The sequence below is a fragment of the Desarmillaria tabescens genome (assembly GCF_030435595.1).
Source record: "Desarmillaria tabescens strain CCBAS 213 chromosome Unknown EV420scaffold_62, whole genome shotgun sequence".
Lineage (NCBI taxonomy): Eukaryota > Fungi > Basidiomycota > Agaricomycetes > Agaricales > Physalacriaceae > Desarmillaria > Desarmillaria tabescens.
The window spans coordinates 201,770-219,315 of NW_026848361.1; the positions used below are offsets into that span (position 1 = coordinate 201,770).

The following is a 17,546-nucleotide window of genomic DNA, read 5'->3' on the forward strand; positions in this document are numbered from 1 at the left end:
GCATGGGTTCCTCCGCGGAGGCCTGTAGACGTGTGGTCCGACATAGTCGTGCCCCAGTCTACACCATTAGTATGCAGTATGCAGGCTTAGAGCCTGCTTATGTTAGTGTTTCTTCACCCTGGGGAAATGCTTTCCGCACGGAGTGTGGGACTCCAGACACCGTTCAACTCTCTCTCTCATGCGCCGTCCCCAAATTTACCTTCGCGCTAAGGTCCGATACCCACTAAAACCCCAGCGACTCCAGACCAGTGTCTTGGGAGTCGTTCTTCATTCAGCAAGGTCCCTTCCCACGTCCTTTCAACTAGTTGGGTTTTAAGGGCTCTCCTTCCAAAGTTCTGCCTCATTTGTAGGCAGTCCATTTCCAGCCAGTTATTTACCCCTCTCGTCCATTTGTTTCGTGTATTTCTCGGGTGTAACGGTTCGTTCTGTTTATCAATGACTCGTTCACATCTCAGGCTCCATATCAATTGTACTGATGTAGCCATTATTATTCTGTAAAGCCTTTCTTCTGGGTCGCGTTTTACCGATTACTTCTTGAAGGTCGGCATACCCAACGTCAAGATCAGTCCCAATGTTCGTACCGGCCACCTTCTTTCTCCGTGACTGTTTCCTAATTACAAACGACAAAGCGTAATTTTTTTTAATGCGGTCCTGATACGGTCACGGCTTATGGGGCTTAGAAAAAACGGATCGATTATTCTGTGCAGAAATCGTCGATAATGGTAGGACTGTTAGTGTGGTATCAATTGGTTGGTCGGGTGTTTCGCCGGACTGAGGCCAACCCAACGCGTCGATAGTTTGAAATTTGAAATTTGCAGCTGGAGACAAGAATCAGTAACTAAGCTCGTTTGTAGGGCAAAACGAAGTTGCGTCTAATTGACCCAAAAATATTACCGAGCGGGAGTCACACCCAACACGCGAGCCTATAATACCTGAATATTACAACCAGAAAGAAGGAACAACATTTCTCTTTCTTTCTGAGTCGTCATCCAATTCACTCGTCAAACTTTTAATTATTGCTATGCCACGTCTGAGTCCCGAATATCGACTCGGAAGAATATGATTTTCGTCTGAATGGAACGATGTGGAGCAAGCATTTGCTAACAGGTGGCCCGTGTGTGGCGCACTAACTACAAGTTTAGGACTTCGGTAACAAAGGGATAGTAAATACCTATATAATAATCAACACGCGCAGCTCATTTCGTGAATACTAACCCATACTTACATAAAAAATCCGGGGCAGCATACATCGAGAGTGGGATCTTCCTATGCGGTACTTGCTTGAAAGACAACCTGCGCTGCGATGAGTGTTCCGCTAATGAACAGATTAGTAAAGACAGGAGAAAGCGAGGATACGCAAACTGGCTTGCCGCCTTTCTACGTCGGGCCGTAAGGTCATGCACCTGAGCCGGTATGTCATTGTAAGCAGTCGACTAACCCCCAAAAAAGATAAACCTACATATCCTGTCATGCACCTGAGCATGATTGTTCGAGAAACAAATACAACGAAGATACTGCATATTTGCCCAACTTCGCTCGACAACATGTCAACATGTCAAGCCTCTGCAGTAGATTTATAATGCAAAAAAGCCATCAGGGTAAACGCACCGATAAGTATCAGCAATACCGATGCTCTATTGACTATTTGAGGGTAAGATCTGCCTGGATCATCAATAAATAAATGACAGAAACCCCCGACAGTACGGAGCACTTACAAGTAAAAGCAGTCAAGGAGGGGTTGTCCGCACGAAGCGGACGGAGGTCCCAAAAATTGAGGCTCAAGGCCTACCGTGGCAAAATGCCGAGCTCCCCTCAAACGAGGATGGAGACGAAAGTAACCGGGCATCACGGATTCACGTCGACAAGGATTCAGGCTAGAGACAAGCTCGACATCCACGCAACATGAACACATGCCAGTCTCTGCCTCGAACAAGGACAGAGATGAAAAGATACATTGCGGCATCAACCTCCAATCAGAACAACGAAGTCGGGCCTTCGAACGACGGAAACCAGAGAGAACAAGCGGCAGCACAGGGAACAAATCGGATCAGAGTTCGGGTATCGACATCAGATCGTCGCCAAGATAACACCACAGAAAGATAATTCACTGTAGATAAAATGTTAGCATACGCTAAAGCAAGGAATGCAACGCCTACCTCCACCAGCGGCTCGTGTGCTGTACACATTGTCCGCAAGGCGGCACGGAGCATACATGGCGCAACAGGCTGCGCAAGGATATACATGAGACTACTTGGCAGGACAACCAAATGAGATGAACAGGATACAGAGCACAACAGGCTGCGCAGGGATATACATGCAAGCATTGGAGAGACAGCCAAATGGAACATGAGAAAAATACAAGACGCAACAAGCTGCGCGAGGATATACATGAAACGAGTTGGCAGCACAATCTACTATGAATTCAGCCTGATAAACGTCGACTATGAGTGACGGAGCAGAAGAGGAGAAAAGGAAGACTTACGCCAGCGGGCGGCCCGTGTGCTGTACACTGTCTGCAAGGCGGCACCAGACAATACATGACGCAACAGGCTGCGCAGGGATATACATGAGAGCATTTGGCAAAACAACCAAATGAAATGAGTGGATACAGGGCACAACAGGCTGCGCGGGGATATACAAGGTATTGTTGGGTGACAGTCCAACGGCAACGGAAAGGAAACAGAGTGGAAGCGAGGTAGCAAAACCCACACGGAGCAAATAGACACCGAACTGAAGCATCGGCTGCAGTGTATACGCTATAGAGACGCTGCACGACGATACAGATCGACGAACGACACGCACTCCGGTCAGAACTTGGAAGGAAAGACAGAAGCACATTTGCAACGGAAACTGTTGTCCAGAATAGCTGCAGAATCGGCGTTGACAGATAAACACTACGCGCTCGATGCACTAGTTGCAAGTGAGCGAGGTGATCTTCAAGATGATAGAATCGAAGCTGTGTTTTCGACATCGATGCAGGCGGCAAGTAACACAATTCAACAAGGACTCGAACGGTTAAGAGATGAGTCAAATTTATAGAGGACGTAGATGTTTCACATACCTCTGTTCAACATGATAAAACTGTGGCACGGTTTATAAGTTAGCATAGAGCCACACCCGTCGATAGCATGACCAGAAAAAATGCACAGTGACCAGAATATATCAACGATAGAACGTTCATTGTAAGTATTGCCTAGCCACAGAGGTCCGCATCATCAATAGCGAATCAGGACGGCCCAAGCCAGGTGTTTAGAGTCAGACAAAGAAGGGCGGCCACCTGCCAACACAGTCAAAAGGTATTTAAGAGAAGAGAAAGAAGCTTGACACTCACTTTCGTCCGTGTGGCGCAAGGGTAGAATAGAGTAGTAGATGTGGCTCTTGAGAGAAATCGTGCTTGACGACATCGAGAGGCCAGCGACGACAGTATACACTCATTCTGAAGGGATGGCATTCGCCAGATAACCGCGACATAATATAGGCATCGATGCTGGAGGTGGTCCATCAAATGTGGCTGATCAGGGTGTCGCCCACATTCATAGAGTCAACGCGAAAAGGGTGTTAGAAAGGTATTGATAGGCGGGTCCTGCGTTCCCCAGGTGCGAAGGTGGCACCGACGGTCCACATCGATGTTGTGCCACCATGTCCGAGCTGGAGGACAGGATGTTGCTCAACATGTCTTCGCCTTCGAGCAGCAGCAGCTGCAGATCGCCTCTGAAGGAAGAGCCACAAGAAGGTATCGGCGTCATGGTGGTGGTAGCAGAGAGAAAGGAATTCGAAAGTCAAAACCAAGAAGCCATGCGCCTTTTATAACTTCAGCGGTGTTTGTGCCACCCAAACAAATCCAGATCCAGATCTCTGCAGCCCGGAATCAATGATATCCGAGTCATCTACAAAGACAAGTGATAAGGCCACCGCATAAGGCCCAGGGTTGGTATCGCTTCCGGCGGTCTCTTGTGGCGCTATCGATGTTGGAACTCATTGGGATCCAACTCCGAGTCTGACAAACGTGCTGTCGACGTTTTGTTGATCGAGTAAAGAATTTTCAAGTCTTCAACAGAAGAGAATACACAGGAAGTCATAAACGCGAGAGTGAACATGAGCCGTCGTTCCAAATGAAGAAGGCCGCGCCAAGGACACGTTCCCCGTTTCGGATATCCGGCTTCTTAAATCTGAACCGCTGAAGTGGGCTTCATGTTTACATAAACTGACTTGCTGTGTGCGCTTGAACCCGGAGCCTTGGACATCTGTTTGACAACAAGAACTACTTACCTGAAGTCAACTAAAAAGTCAGAATTAATAATAAATATTAAAAACTCAGGAATCGGAAACTGGTAGAATGCGGAAGGGGCTCAAAAATGTCTCTATTCAAGAATGAACAGACTCTCTGACTGGGAGTCGAACCCAACTTTCGCGCGTATTTTCAGCCAATGTAATGACAGGCGCGTGTACTAACCGATATACTATCAGAGACATTCATGCTACTATTCATAACCATTAAGTACATGGTTTAGCCTGCCCACCAGAATCGGCCATCAATTTCATCCATCCCTTCTTTCGTCAGCTTCTGTCACAAACCTTTCCAATTTACGTGAGTCAAAATCGTCGATTTCTTTGGACTAGACAATGTATCAAGCACGCGTAGACTGAGAGATGGCGCTATGGCATCCACACAATCGTTCCTCACACTTCATCTTTCATCGCTGGACTGGAATCTGGCTCAGGCTTAAAGGTCCTATTCATTCTTGTCCTCGTCCTAGACGTGAATCATACATACTACGTGGTCACCTCGTGGTTTGTTAAACTTAGCAGCAACGAGGGAATGGACACGGCAGGCACTACCGCTTATCCTTGCGATATAGACACCGGGTGGTGAGAGACCATTATCTCATATTCCGCAGGTGTCGCTTCCTTCTCCGGCCTCAAGCATCGAACACATGGCGACCTGAAAAGTTGTTGCTTCATGATGGGGGGATAAACCACAAGGGCGGTGCATGGAATCATTGCCGGTCGATTTCATGGGTGTAGTACGACTCTATAATCTAAGTGCGTCATCAAAGTTTACCTACCTGCCCCAGCAGGCGCCAGGCACTTCGACCAGCATTCGGACCCGGGAAAACTTTCCCTCAGCGCAATTAATGTGGCGTGGCACAAGTAACCTTACCGTACTCTCACTAAACCTTCTCTTCTTTCGATATCGATGGCGGATACAAGTAAAGTCAACTGCCCTTGTATGCGCAAAATACTTGGCCAGGACGTATCGAGATCCATTGTCGGGACTCGCCTCTGCCTGGTGTCCTGATCACATCGCATCCTTTTCATTCGGAGGTCCGAACTGAGCATGTCGGCCGAAACCACCCTGACGGAACGGACGGTCCGACATGTTATCAATTTCAAATATTTTTGTTCAAAGATTTCCCGCAACCACCACTCATGTTAGAGCTCGTGCCTGCAGTACAACGTTTGTTTACTCCGTCCACGTAACTCATGATCTAGTTACGCTCTTGGCCCCTTAACCGCCGATTTTTCGAGCCTATGTGTCGAGAAACCGAAGAGGACGCCAGCTTTTCTTTACGACAATTACTCCGACTCGGAAGATATTCGGAAATCGGAACTTAAAGCACCAGAGGAGGGTATATCTGAACGGAACTCGATAAAGAACGACCACCCTTTGTTACCGTTGGCAGTAATGGGTTATTCTGCAGGTTTTCTCATCTATTCGGGCGTCATGCCCTTGCTGAAGATGTAAGGAGTCATTTTACTACACATGTTTCTGGCTGAGAAGTGTTAACCAGGTTCCTCACCATCTTCTTCGGGTTTTGGCTGACGAGAAAAGGTTTCTTCACGTCCGCTGCGTCTAGAGGAACCTCCCAGGTGCGACACTGTTATGTGTGTTCCCACTGCTTCGTCTCAATTTCAAGAACAGGTAACAATGAACGTCGCGCTGCCTGGCCTGCTCTTCTCGAATATCGTCCCTGCCTTCAACAAGCAAAACGTGTCGGCCATGGGTCCACTTTTCTTGGTCGCCTTTGTGAGTAGTCATTTGTAATTTCATTCGCTCGCTCTGAGTCGCATCTTCAGGTCTACATGGCCTTGGGACTCTTATTCGGCGCGCTCATCCGCGAGTTCTGTTATGTTCCACGAAATTTTTGGGCTGGGATCTTGATGGCAACAGCTATGAGTAACTGGGGAAACTTGCGTACGTCCGTCGAGTATCTTTCTCTTGTCTTGCATTGAATCGAGGTCTTTCTAGCCACGGCTGTGGTTCTCACTGTCACAGAGCAAAAGCCCTTCGATCCTGATACAGACCCACAACGTATGGAACTTCCCATTTCCACTTGCGTAGGATCTGACCTTCTGTACCTAGTTGGCGTGTCGTACGTTTCAATCTTTATTCTTGCGTACAACATTATCATGTGGATTGGCGGCGCGGCGAACACGCTTGCCTGGGACTACGCTCCAGGTGTACCTCAAGGCGACGAAGCCAACGTTCATGTCAGCTGGCGCGAAAAGCCCATAGCCGCTTTCTTCCTGCGATCGCGGGAAAAGCTCCTTGCCCGACCGAAGAATTCTGATTGTGAGAAGGCTGACGACGAGAAGGAAGCAGACTCGGGTAAGGAAAAGGTACTATCAGTCGCCATGGGAAAGCAACCTGAAAACGACCTCGGAGAGATGGAGACCGACCCTGAGATACAGCTTGCACGCAGGGCCTCGAGGTTATCCGCCAATTCTCCTCGACCGAGACGACCTTCTGCTGGTGTTAGTACTCGTCCACGGGCAGGCTCGTTACTTCCAGCGCCGAACACGTCCCAGTCTTCCTTGAAAGAGCTTCCGGACACCGCTGTACAGAGTCTGAAGAGCTCATCAGTAGCGGGTGCACAGGAACATGAGTTTGCGGAGGAGGAGGAAGAAGAGAAGCCTGGTCGTTTCGCGTCCCTCTTCCCCCCTTTTTTGCGAAGAACCTTCAAACCCTTGTCGAGTCTGTTCACGCCCATCACGATGAGCATGTATATTGCCATCCCAGTCTCGCTCATCCCACAACTCAAAGCGCTGTTCGTTGAGGTCGACGGTGGTCCATACTATCATGGTCCAGACGGGAATCCACCATTGACGTTCATCATTAATACAGGCAAGCACCCTGTGTACATCGCCAACTTCTTCCTGCTCTAACAGCTACCTTCATGTACAGCTGAGTTCGTCGGAAACATTACTGTCCCAATGGCTCTGATCTTGTTGGGTGCTTCATTCGCGCGCATGAAGATCCCGCGTCCATTCAGTAAAATGCCGTTACCTGCGATGTTTTGGGTGTCGTTCTGTAAACTGGCTTTGCTCCCGGTAATTGGTATACTTCTTACACAGGTGTTAACACACCGCGGTGTTATACCCAAGGACGCACTCGTCGAGGTGAGCAGTGTTTTTTTAATATGACCGTTGCTAATGCTATGATGTGCAGCGTTTTGTTGCGATGCTTTTGAGCGGAACGCCGTCAGCTGTGAAGTAAGTATATTTTTTTGAGGGGAGCTTTGAGAGACGATGTTGATCATCCTTTCGTGATAGTCAGCTGATTGTAACACAACTATATGCAAAAGATCACGACCTAGACACACTATCCGTGAGCCTTCCTATTTTATTTTGTCGCTTTCGCTGAAAATTCTGATTGCAGGCTTTCCTATTATTACAATGTGAGTTCCTTTCACTCCCAAGTCACCGTCATCATGCTAAAATGAACGACTCATAGACATCTTTATGTTCATTTCAACTGCGTGAGTTACACTCCAAATTTCAAATGACCTGATCTGATTTGATTACTGTTCATAGTACTATAACTGCAATAGCGCTTTCACTCCTATAGACTCTGGAATCGACCACGCGTGTTGGCTTAGGACCTACCCAACTAGACACATAGACAGACTTCTACTTGCATGCAGTTTCATTAACGTATATAGCATTTTTCGCGTTTTGTAGATTACGCAGGTGATATCAAAACACTGAGCCTGACTTGAATCGACTGAGAGCGACAGAGGAGAATCAACGGGACCAAGGTTTTTCAATTGGCGCTCCGTAAAGTTCTTCTGCTTCTGTCATCACTTCTTCATGCCCATCTAAAATGACGTCTGTAAAAAAACGAAGGAAACATCAGATACAGGAACGTACGAAGTTCGAACCGGGTTGGTCCCTGCGAAATAGATTCTTAGTAACCAGTGGCTCGATGTATAACAAGTGACCAAAACAAACCAGTTCTTCCAAGCGATATCCTTCCGACTTGAACGCCGGACCGGGATAGGTGGCTCCGCTAGTGAAGCCAAGAAACCAGTCACAGAGGAAATGCCATCCCTTTGGGGCAGGATAATACCAGGGATGATGTCTCCGGCTGTTAAGACAATCAGAAATATCCAAATTGATAATAAAAAGATAAATTCTTACACAATTGTATGAAGACGCATGAGTCCATCTGATCCTGTGCTATGTGGTGGATCCTTGATGACGATATACTCGTGAGGCTTGAATCGTGGAAGTTTGCAGTGTCTGATGATGAAAGCCCTAAGCGCAAGAATCGTTCTAAGACAAAGATGTGCGTATTTCGGCTGTGCTGGAAGCCTGAAACAACGTTCAGAGATATGAGTGACTTGTGTTCTTCAAAGACCTCACCCCGCGGCCATTCGTAGTTGATCGTCCATCATGCATACGAATAGACTTCGCACCAAAAATCGCGCACCGAGAACGTTCGGTACTCGTTTTCCGATGTAATCCAGCGCCATAGTAGCTAGCCGATGACTGCTCTCGGATGGCACCATATACGTAGTTTCATATTCCTACGATGACACCTCAATCAGTGGTTCTGATAGTGGAAATAGACCGACTTTACTCCATTCTTCTAGTTCCTTGAGGGTCTCGGGAATGTCTTCGATGCTCATTCGTCGGCCAATGTCCTTCCATACCAGAAAATTGCACTTCCAGCACACGTATGAGAGTCAGAAAGAGTAGACGAAAGACATCTTACCTCCGCCTCCTCGTCGCTGAAGGCGCGCCAGTCATAACGCGCTACCAGGCGCTGACAAAATCATGAGCCGTGACCAACGGGACGGATTGAGATCAAACCATGGGCTCCAAAATGAAAAGAGACAGGGTGTACAGGAAATCATCGTTTGACTGTAAAACTCATCAAAGACTGAAATTAGAGCCCTTGGTAGACAGCCACGCTCACGATCTTGTAACGTCAATGAAGCCAATTCATTCTAGCAAGCGCAATATTGCCTCTTGGGCCTAAACATGGTGTCGATTTTGCTGCCGTTGACGACCCTTCCAAGGGGCATGAAATGAAAGTCGAGATGAGAAGTGCCGTCTATGAAAAAATGGCTCGAAACTTCAGATATAAGAGCAACCAATGTCACTCACATCAGTTATCCTCTTTGTGAGCTTTCGTTCAGTAGAAAATTCTCCAGTGTGCAGGAGTAGTTCCGAGATGGATGGCTGTCGAAGTGAATACCAAGGGCACATACATCTGTGTAAGTATATAGCAGCTCACGATTCCGTATGTTTTGAGCAGGGCGACCTGAGCTCCGAGTCGTGTGCAAAAAGGCATGTCGTATAGCAGCGTCTCTTGTAGAATAGACTGAGCTTCAGAAGGGCTGGGGGCCGTGGCGCAGGATCCGAATCGGGCTTGTACCCCATGTAGGCGCTGATACCTGAGATAGCGAACAGTAGTAAGATATAACAACAGTAAGAGCACGACCAGCGGAATCATCATGGAGAGAGTAGTACGAAGACAGTTGGGCAGAGCGAACTATATCATATTTTTATACCGAGCGCCCCGAAATCAGCGGTGCAATTAGTGGTAAGCGGAACAATCATCGAATGCTGAGAATATCACGGAAATCAGTCACTGTGTAGTTAGAGGTGCCCTGTAGGTGCCAGGCCGTCGCGTATTGGTCTCATGCCAAAGCTCAGACGACTGGGAAATTTTTAAAAAAAACCGTTCCATGCTTCTAGCGCATTTCCAGCATGAAGAACTGCTGAGGGTTTAGGGCCTTGAAGCGTGGAGCGTGAATGGCACAGGGAGTGTTGCGGCATCGATAAAGACAAGAAAACTAGAAAACTGGATTGATTGGTCACCTTGACAAAGAACGAAAGCAGTTCGTTCCGGAACGATACGGACCGACAGGTTCCCTTCAGTGCCGGCTAAGCCCCCACCAATAGTATTCTACTTTCAAACCAAGTCTTTTTAAATGAACAAGGACGAAACCAATACCATAAATGACCACGTCCAAGTGGGTTGGCGGCGTTCAGTGCCGGACTTTCCTGAATCATTGGTAACAGAGTTAACACACATACCATCACACACAAGGTGCTTGAAGCGAGCGAGATTGTCTGAACTCTCGCTTGCGGTCAGCATCACAATGCCAAAACAGCGAACTTGCAACTGAAGGCACGCGTCTATACGTGGCACTGCTATCATCGTTCGTCCCTCCAGTCACATTTACCAAGACATCCCACAGTTAAGGGTGGGGATTTTATTCCTAAGGCACCTCGAATCCTTTTGACAGCCACTGTAAGAAATTTGCCTTAACTTCGTTGGCATGCTCAGTGCACTAGGCCATCATCATGTTGCATCAAGCAATGGACGTTCTCTCAAATTTGCGGGTTACATCATTAGGGGGGTAAATTGCAGAAATAAAACGGATTCAGCTACAAGAGATCAATGCACGGACACCATGTGTTGCTGCTGCATGCTCAGTCTTCCTCTCTCAGGACTAATCCATCACCGAGGCCTCCATCGATTTCCTCATCATCAGTATCCGCGGGAGGAATGGCGTCACCGCCGTCACCCACACTTACGATGAGAGCCTTCAACCGCGCCATGGTCTCTTCGGCCTCCCCAGCAGCCTTACTCCTCACTCCCTCAACGTAATCATCCACACTAGCCTTTGGATCCCACGAAATCCGGTGTCCGCGCCAGCCGCCCTTGATATGGATGTAATTCATGAATGAGCGCCATATAGGATCGAGGGCCAACACATCTGAGTTGCCAATGACGATGAGAAGGGCTTGAGCACGAGTCACGGCGACTAAGACAAGGATGAGATGTTACTAATATAGGTTAGGTGGACGAGACATACCATTGAACCGATGGGGACTCGCAACAAAGCCGAGGGTCCGTCGAATGTCTGAAGTAATGAACTCTGCATTACTCCGAACGGTAGACATAATGATGATTCGGCGTTCCTATCGGTTGGTATAAGTACTTTCGTGAAAAGCAGATGAAATTTGGATTACCTGTCCTTGGAACTCTTCGGTACTTCCGACGCGAATATCTCTCAACTTTGGATCTCGATAGAATAGATCGAGGATCTTCATCCTTTGTGCATGGTATGGGGTAATGACAGCAATATCCTCAGCACCTATGATCATGTTATTGACGCGATAATCACCTCAGGAAAAAGTACTTACGTATGCCCTTCTTGGCCATTAGCGATGAGCAGTATTTCTTCACGAGCGTCGCTTCACTAATATTGAAGAACGACGGCGACGATTCCTCCCTCTGGTCCCGTCCGACCACAGAATGGAAGACGATCGGGAACTTCTTCGTCGGGAGCTCATCCGAATTTTCCAGGCTCTTCGTCAACAAAAGATCACCGCAGGCTTGCAACTGGTTCCCGTAGAACTGTTCATTCGGGAATGCCAGAATATCAGGATGAGAACGGAAATTCTTGACGAGCTGCGTGATACTAGACAAGACTATGAGGAGGGTTTATGCAACGAAAAGGGAAGGAAGTACGTACATGACACCAAGTCCTCCACTGACACCGCCATCCCACGGAGATAGACCATAACACGGCCTTTGCATCAGCCGCGCCAAATAACTCTCCTTCAACCCCAGATCCCTCGCCAACCTCGAATGGACAATAGGACCCAACTGCTTCAGGTCTCCCGCCAAAACTACGTTGGTATGCTTATTGGCGAGGCTCTTGATGGGTATCATGATCTCAGGTTCCTTCCCCTGACCCGCCTCGTCTATGAAGATGCACGCAAAATGACCGGCTTCCACGCCCAAGCCGTGCAGAGCGCCAGCAGAGATGCACGTCGAGACGACTACTCGGTACTTGAGAACACCTTCTAGGGTCGGCATCGCAAATGCTTGGTTGTCGTTGATACGGGAGAATTTGTGGAGCGTCTTGGGGAGGTCACCGAACTTTCGCGTCATTGAATTCATACGGAATACATCTGTGGCACCGAGGTGCATCAGCTTCTGTGTGATGAGGTCGGCGGCGGAGTTATTCGGTGTGCATGCCAGGATTCGGGTATTGGGATCTCGTCTGAGAAGCTGCTCTATAGCTTCGACGATGGTCACCGTCTTTCCTGTACCTGGACTGAACATGATATATCAATCACACTGTGTACATGGCATACCACAGAGTGTACTTACGGTCCGAACACGATGAATGGCACACTCCCCTTCGGCTGATGTACAATAGCCGCTACCGTCTCCAATTGTTCCTTATTCCTTCCAATGACGCGGTTTAGAGGCACGAGCTCCTCCAACATGGCCGAAGTGACCGGTCGCGCCGTCGTCAAATGTTCAGGTCCGGGGAACAGGAATCGAGCCGGGTCGTTCTTGTTGACCAAGGCATCGTGCATTCGACGGATGGGGAGACGGTTCAAGACGAATCGTACATCAAATTTGGTTCCGCGATACGTGTTGAATTCGTCACTGAAGCGGAGACTAACGTGCGACATGGACACATTATGCACCCGCCCTTCAAACCAGGCTTTGCCCGGCTGGCCAACGGGACGAACAAGGATGAAGTCTCCAACAAGAACAGAGGGCCGGCCTTCAGCTAGTCCATCTACTTGAAGTCTGGACGTGGTTAGCAGGAACAAAGAAAGGTGAAACAGAGATACTCACTCGTATCTGGGGTAGTTTGCTTTGATCTCTACACCTTCCATCGAATAGGCGTCTAGATCTTGCCTGTAAAACGATGAGCGGAGAAAATACAGAGAACTGAAGTCAAAGCATACCTCATCTGCTCCTCTTCTAAATAAACGAGTGTCTGAAAGTGCTGCGCATACGTAGCGGTAGTGAACGACGAAGGCATGAATCGCTTGACATCCTGTGAAGCGGTCCTCTTCAAGTATCCCTCCGGAGTGTACAATGTTTCGACGAGGTCCTTAGGAACGTTGTATTGGGGAAGCTTGTATGCCCATTTCGTCGGAGTCCAAGTGGGCGGACGAAGGCTCCGTTTGACGGGACCGTCTAACTCGATGTTACGTCGCTTCCGCTGGGTATAGGGAGCTTTGGGCGCAAGCCGTTCATGATCAGCAGGGTCACCGACGGTGGCACAGACCCTTCGCTGGATGACAAAACTGCGATGCTGGGAAACATCGAAGAATACCAGTTCTAGGGTATCTTCAAAACGCCCGGCATAGGATGGATGAAAGGTTATGGAGACCTCGTGAGGTCGGAACGAGCGAATGAATTTTGACGTTGGGCTCACAGCGACAGAAAACCTGGCAAGAGCATACCGTAAGTTCCCGTTTTTCACCAAAAAAAAAAACACCGAACGAAAAACCGAAAAAAAATCTTTCAAGTAAAGCGACCCATCCCCTGATATGACATAACAAAAAAAAACTTACTTTACGCCATGATCGTCCTGCTTTTGAGCAGAGAGCGTCCTGCACTTTGTCATGGAAATTAGCACGCCCGTATCATCTTGATCCGTTCTTTGCACCAGTACAACGACCGTCGCTGGCTGCTGCTCAGCGTCATCGACAATTCCGAAATCGATACCTTCTAGGTTAGACACTGTGATGCCATTCTTGTTCCTCTGAGCATCCTCCAGCACCGTCTCCAGTCGTTCCTGGACCGTATGCGTAGCAACATGAGCCTGCAGTTCGTTCTCCCAAAATTCTCGAGTAGGACGACAATGAGGGCACGGTTGCTTCGCTCGACCGCCGCCCTTCCTCCGCCTAGCTACAGGCGGTTGGGTCCCCGCAAGGATCTTCTGATGGCGTTTGCCACGTATATGGCTTTCATAGGTGTACGTGTAAAGAATGAGCCCGCAACTGCACTTGGTAATGTCATGGCGCAGCCTGCACATCCCTGGTGGTTGTCTGCACCCGCTAGGAGAGAGGGAATCATAACACCATCCAGCAACCATGGTGATTGCAGGAGCAGAGTCACAGATACCACGCTCTACCCTCGTGGGTGAAAAAGACAATGGACGCAGTGTATGTAAACAATGGCAAAGCGTAGTAACAATGTTGATGACTCAGCAGCATCGAGCCGAAATAGACGTTGAACTTGCTCCTGGAAGTTGACTAGAAAAAAAAGTTCGATTAGATTGAGATTGGGGGTAGCCGCGACGCTGTGAAATTATTAGAAAGGCTAAAATCCCGGCAAGCCCTTGTGACTCTCGTCATTCTAAGTTCTCTGGGTCGTTAATCATTGATCGTAGGCAATAAGAAGGTTGCAGCTCCGGATAAGTCTTCGTCGGCTTCAGTAAGGATATCGAGGTTTGGAGCATCAACTGCAGAAGAAAGTAGTCGGTCAGCACTGTCCAAAATAGAGCGCAGATATTGCACCAGAAACACCTCGGCCGCAGCATGAATTGAATCTGATTACTCTCATCAAGAAACTCGTAAAGTTGTTCAACGGCACGTCCCACAGAGTAGAAGTCAAGGAACAAAAACCACTCGTAGATTCCCGTGTAAAAATACATACATTCCGTTAACTTTCCGATCATATGGGCGAACACTCCCGCTTCAACCAATCTAAAGCTCGCTTGTCATCTTCCAACAATGGCGAAACCTTCTGCCACACTTCATGATAGTCATTAAGCCATTTCATTTCTATGACGAGTCAGCACCTGGAAATCATATCGTTGCAACAAGTCGCACCTTCTACAGTCAGTAATGTTTTATCCACCAATTTCTTATGAATCGGACACCTACGGGGCAATTAGCAGACAGAAGACACAGAATGGCCAATCCGACTTACATCATGACATGCTCAAAACCCAGGTATCCTTTATTACCAAAATTATTTAGCGTCTGAACCTCCTTGACCAATACGATGTTCTCTATCCGAATGCCAAACTTCCCATCGGCATAGTAACCAGGTTCATTCGACACCGTCATGCCAGGCTTGAGTGCATTCGCGTTTAAACCTGGTCACGAACGCATCAATTTCAAACCCTAAACGCAGAAGACATGGAACTAACTGATGCGGGTGCCAATACCATGAGGTCCTTCATGGACATTGAGGAAGTGGCCTACTCCATGACCGGTACCGTGTCTGTAATCGAGTCCGTCTTGCCACAGCGCTCGACGTGCCCATGAATCACTAAAAGTAAATGAGCATCTATCAAAGGCGGAAAGTATTCGGCAGGGACATACATAATGTAGCCAGTTGTGCCATTAGGGAATACAGCAGTATTGATCGCAATATGACCCTGGAGAACTCGAGTGCTTGCACGAATTTCCTCCGGCAGAGGTGTACCAAAGTGCTATGCGCAAGACGTCAGCAATAGTTCGCACGCTGGTACAAGACGAACAGCACGTACCCATGTTCGAGTCACGTCGGTCGTACCGTCGAAGAATTGAGCTGTACAATAATGCAATGAGCCGGGATGAATATCTAGACATACCTCCTGAATCGCACAAGTAGACCTCTTCCTTATCAATAATGGCAGAATCCTTCGAATCCGGAGAATAGTGTATGATCGTTGGCATAATCAGTCACTCTCTGGCCCACAAAAGCATGCATGGCCCTCACCAGCATTGGCACCGGTCGACGAGATTGTAGGAAAGCTTAGACCCTTGAATAAACCTTGCTCACTGACATCATCAGCCAACACTTTTACACAACATAAAGACGACTCACGCTCGGTACTTTCCAGTTTGCCTGCAGCACCCCACTCCGACAGCTTCTTCCCTTGGTTAAGCTGATCTTCGAGCCAGGAGAAGTATTTCACCAAAGCTGCACCATCACGATGGAAGAAGGGCGTAGTTGTCCTGAGGCAAAGTTAACGGTGGGACATAGACCAGAACCATAGCGCACCTTTCCAGCAGTCTCCGCTACTGCCAAACTCTAATCCATGATGCATGGACCATATGCATAAGTGTTCAAACGTTGGGCCGTGGGCGTGAAGGATGTGAAATGAAAGTCTAAGAGACAAACGGGCATCGGCCCGAGTCTTTTCCAAGCCCAGATTCAAACGGCGCGGACTTGTTGATTATACTTTTAGCATTGCGCGAACTCAGGTGGGTTATACTTCCTAACTGTGAGGCGTCACTGCTTTATTACTTTTCTCGTCATAATTTCGTAGGCAAATTTCCAGCCTTTTCATTGATACGTCGGTATGTCGTCTCTTTTGACCTCAAAATCCGTTTCTAATTAGTGGAATCTTAAATAAGACAACGGAATAATGAGTCCGTCATACATTCCAACACGATTCACTAGCACCGTGATGTCCTTCTATACGGGTGCATCTAGCTTCACTTAGCCCCGTTGGCCCTATTCGACCCCGTCGTCGAACGACTATGGCCACCTCACCGTCTTCCAAAGAACTCTGATTCCTGAGGAGACGTGTTGATCTCCAGTTGTTGTCGCTCGACCCCCCCTTCCTGTATCAAGCGGGGAGACAATGGTACCAAGGCAATGCTCTAGCCACGCATGGAGTCTCGCCAGATTAATGACAACAGCGGATTCTTTTCCAACGTTTGACCGTTCGGTTGAGGCAGGATAGCTGATTAGTTTGGTTTTTGCTGCGGTTATTATCTGTTACCAGGTACGTTAATATGCCTGTTGCTCCTCAACTATTCGTTGACCTCCAGGAAGCCATATCGATGATTTGACCGCCTTTTTTCGCTAAGAATTGGAAGGGAATTCTTGGGTACACTGGCGGAATATGAGACAGCAGGTGTGTGTGTGTGTATTTGAAGTTCTCAATCTCACGTCCAACCACCTTTCATAGAGCCTTTGAACCCTTATTATCGGTCGTTGGCTCATTCCTTGGCAGAGTCATCGCTTCCAACTCAGTGTTGAGGGGATGATAGCTGGCTTCGGGTCCTTCGCACGTCAAGGAGTCTTCGTTGGAACTGAAGTCCTCATCCGCGAGTCTGGACAATACTGGTGTATGTTGGAATCTGGATAGTATACCCTACTTCTAGACCTGCGCTTACCTTTTCATCAGCCAAATGCTACTTTGCTTGACGCGCTGCTACACCTTGATATGTGACTCGTCGTGCCTCGAGATCTTTATCATCAAAACGGAGTGGCGTGCGTGTCGCAGTTTTCTCTTCGTCGGAAAAGTTCTCTTATCAACGCCACATATCAATATTTACTCCACTTTCCATGTCTTGTCGCTGTACACTGATCCAACGAGGATTCTATTCAGCTTGATGATATATGTGTGGCCTGAGCAAATCAGTACAGTCTCTCGCTATGTGCGACTAATTACAAGTATCAGCATCTTATCCTTGACACCAAGTCCAGTAATGGGTTCGGACACGTACGCGGAGAGTATATTCGACTTTAATGAGCGTAATAA

General features: G+C 48.1%; 5 protein-coding genes and 1 non-coding gene across 6 annotated transcripts; 1 reads left to right on the forward strand and 5 right to left on the reverse strand.

The window, feature by feature from the left end:
* Nucleotides 1–206: 206 nt before the first annotated feature.
* On the reverse strand, nt 207–509 carry EV420DRAFT_1278222 (uncharacterized protein; the record flags this gene model as incomplete). The annotated part of the gene is made up of 1 exon (XM_060468074.1): nt 207–509. A coding segment is annotated over one exon (303 nt), but the record flags the coding sequence as incomplete, so codon positions are not given.
* Nucleotides 510–2,038: 1,529 nt separating this feature from the next.
* On the reverse strand, nt 2,039–3,037 carry EV420DRAFT_1071612 (uncharacterized protein). The gene is made up of 3 exons (XM_060465639.1): nt 2,483–3,037; nt 2,157–2,427; nt 2,039–2,107 (listed from the first exon to the last, which is right to left on the reverse strand). Exons 1-2 carry the CDS (start codon nt 2,969–2,971, stop codon nt 2,248–2,250), a joined length of 669 nt encoding a protein of 222 aa, XP_060324483.1. The 5' UTR covers nt 2,972–3,037; the 3' UTR covers nt 2,039–2,107; nt 2,157–2,247.
* Nucleotides 3,038–4,380: 1,343 nt separating this feature from the next.
* EV420DRAFT_t253 lies at nt 4,381–4,470 on the reverse strand. The gene has a single exon. It is a non-coding gene; the product is annotated as a tRNA-Asp (tRNA).
* A 1,041-nt stretch (nt 4,471–5,511) lies between these two features.
* On the forward strand, nt 5,512–8,166 carry EV420DRAFT_1071618 (auxin efflux carrier). The gene is made up of 13 exons (XM_060465640.1): nt 5,512–5,742; nt 5,793–5,871; nt 5,924–6,028; nt 6,079–6,196; nt 6,251–6,313; nt 6,365–6,610; nt 6,668–7,126; nt 7,187–7,401; nt 7,451–7,494; nt 7,555–7,609; nt 7,661–7,679; nt 7,736–7,760; nt 7,816–8,166. Exons 1-13 carry the CDS (start codon nt 5,687–5,689, stop codon nt 7,847–7,849), a joined length of 1,518 nt encoding a protein of 505 aa, XP_060324484.1. The 5' UTR covers nt 5,512–5,686; the 3' UTR covers nt 7,850–8,166.
* EV420DRAFT_1768737 (P-loop containing nucleoside triphosphate hydrolase protein) lies at nt 8,002–14,304 on the reverse strand. Its single transcript, XM_060480987.1, has 17 exons — nt 13,630–14,304; nt 13,015–13,503; nt 12,902–12,964; nt 12,422–12,853; nt 11,778–12,365; nt 11,446–11,723; nt 11,272–11,396; nt 11,115–11,220; nt 10,834–11,063; nt 9,097–9,147; nt 8,999–9,049; nt 8,859–8,948; nt 8,647–8,810; nt 8,422–8,595; nt 8,233–8,368; nt 8,152–8,173; nt 8,002–8,099 (listed from the first exon to the last, which is right to left on the reverse strand). The coding sequence occupies exons 1-17, from the start codon at nt 14,151–14,153 to the stop codon at nt 8,026–8,028; spliced, it is 3,597 nt and encodes a 1,198-aa protein (XP_060324485.1). The 5' UTR covers nt 14,154–14,304; the 3' UTR covers nt 8,002–8,025.
* A 129-nt stretch (nt 14,305–14,433) lies between these two features.
* Nucleotides 14,434–16,194, reverse strand: EV420DRAFT_1752213 (GM17145; the record flags this gene model as incomplete). Its single annotated transcript, XM_060480397.1, has 10 exons — nt 16,055–16,194; nt 15,878–16,008; nt 15,642–15,831; nt 15,558–15,598; nt 15,391–15,500; nt 15,216–15,337; nt 14,993–15,161; nt 14,893–14,942; nt 14,749–14,844; nt 14,434–14,522 (listed from the first exon to the last, which is right to left on the reverse strand). The coding sequence occupies exons 3-10, from the start codon at nt 15,724–15,726 to the stop codon at nt 14,434–14,436; spliced, it is 762 nt and encodes a 253-aa protein (XP_060324486.1). The 5' UTR covers nt 15,727–15,831; nt 15,878–16,008; nt 16,055–16,194.
* Nucleotides 16,195–17,546: the final 1,352 nt, after the last annotated feature.

What these genes read in the sequence shown, in the direction of transcription:
- EV420DRAFT_1768737 (XM_060480987.1), bottom strand. Translation starts at nt 14,153, where the DNA reads ATGGTTGCTGGATGGTGTTATGATTCCCTCTCTCCTAGCGGGTGCAGA. An exon ending in TTAGAAGAGGAGCAGATGAG is followed by an intron (nt 12,965 to 13,014) that starts GTATGCTTTGAC and finishes ATCGTTTTACAG; the next exon opens with GCAAGATCTAGACGCCTATT. An exon ending in ACCAACCCGGTTCGAACTTC is followed by an intron (nt 8,100 to 8,151) that starts GTACGTTCCTGT and finishes ACGTCATTTTAG; the next exon opens with ATGGGCATGAAGAAGTGATG.
- EV420DRAFT_1071618 (XM_060465640.1), top strand. Translation starts at nt 5,687, where the DNA reads ATGGGTTATTCTGCAGGTTTTCTCATCTATTCGGGCGTCATGCCCTTG. An exon ending in CGAGAAGGAAGCAGACTCGG is followed by an intron (nt 6,611 to 6,667) that starts GTAAGGAAAAGG and finishes ACGACCTCGGAG; the next exon opens with AGATGGAGACCGACCCTGAG. An exon ending in TTTATGTTCATTTCAACTGC is followed by an intron (nt 7,761 to 7,815) that starts GTGAGTTACACT and finishes TACTGTTCATAG; the next exon opens with TACTATAACTGCAATAGCGC.
- EV420DRAFT_1071612 (XM_060465639.1), bottom strand. Translation starts at nt 2,971, where the DNA reads ATGTCGAAAACACAGCTTCGATTCTATCATCTTGAAGATCACCTCGCT. An exon ending in CACACGGGCCGCCCGCTGGC is followed by an intron (nt 2,428 to 2,482) that starts GTAAGTCTTCCT and finishes GACGTTTATCAG; the next exon opens with GCTGAATTCATAGTAGATTG.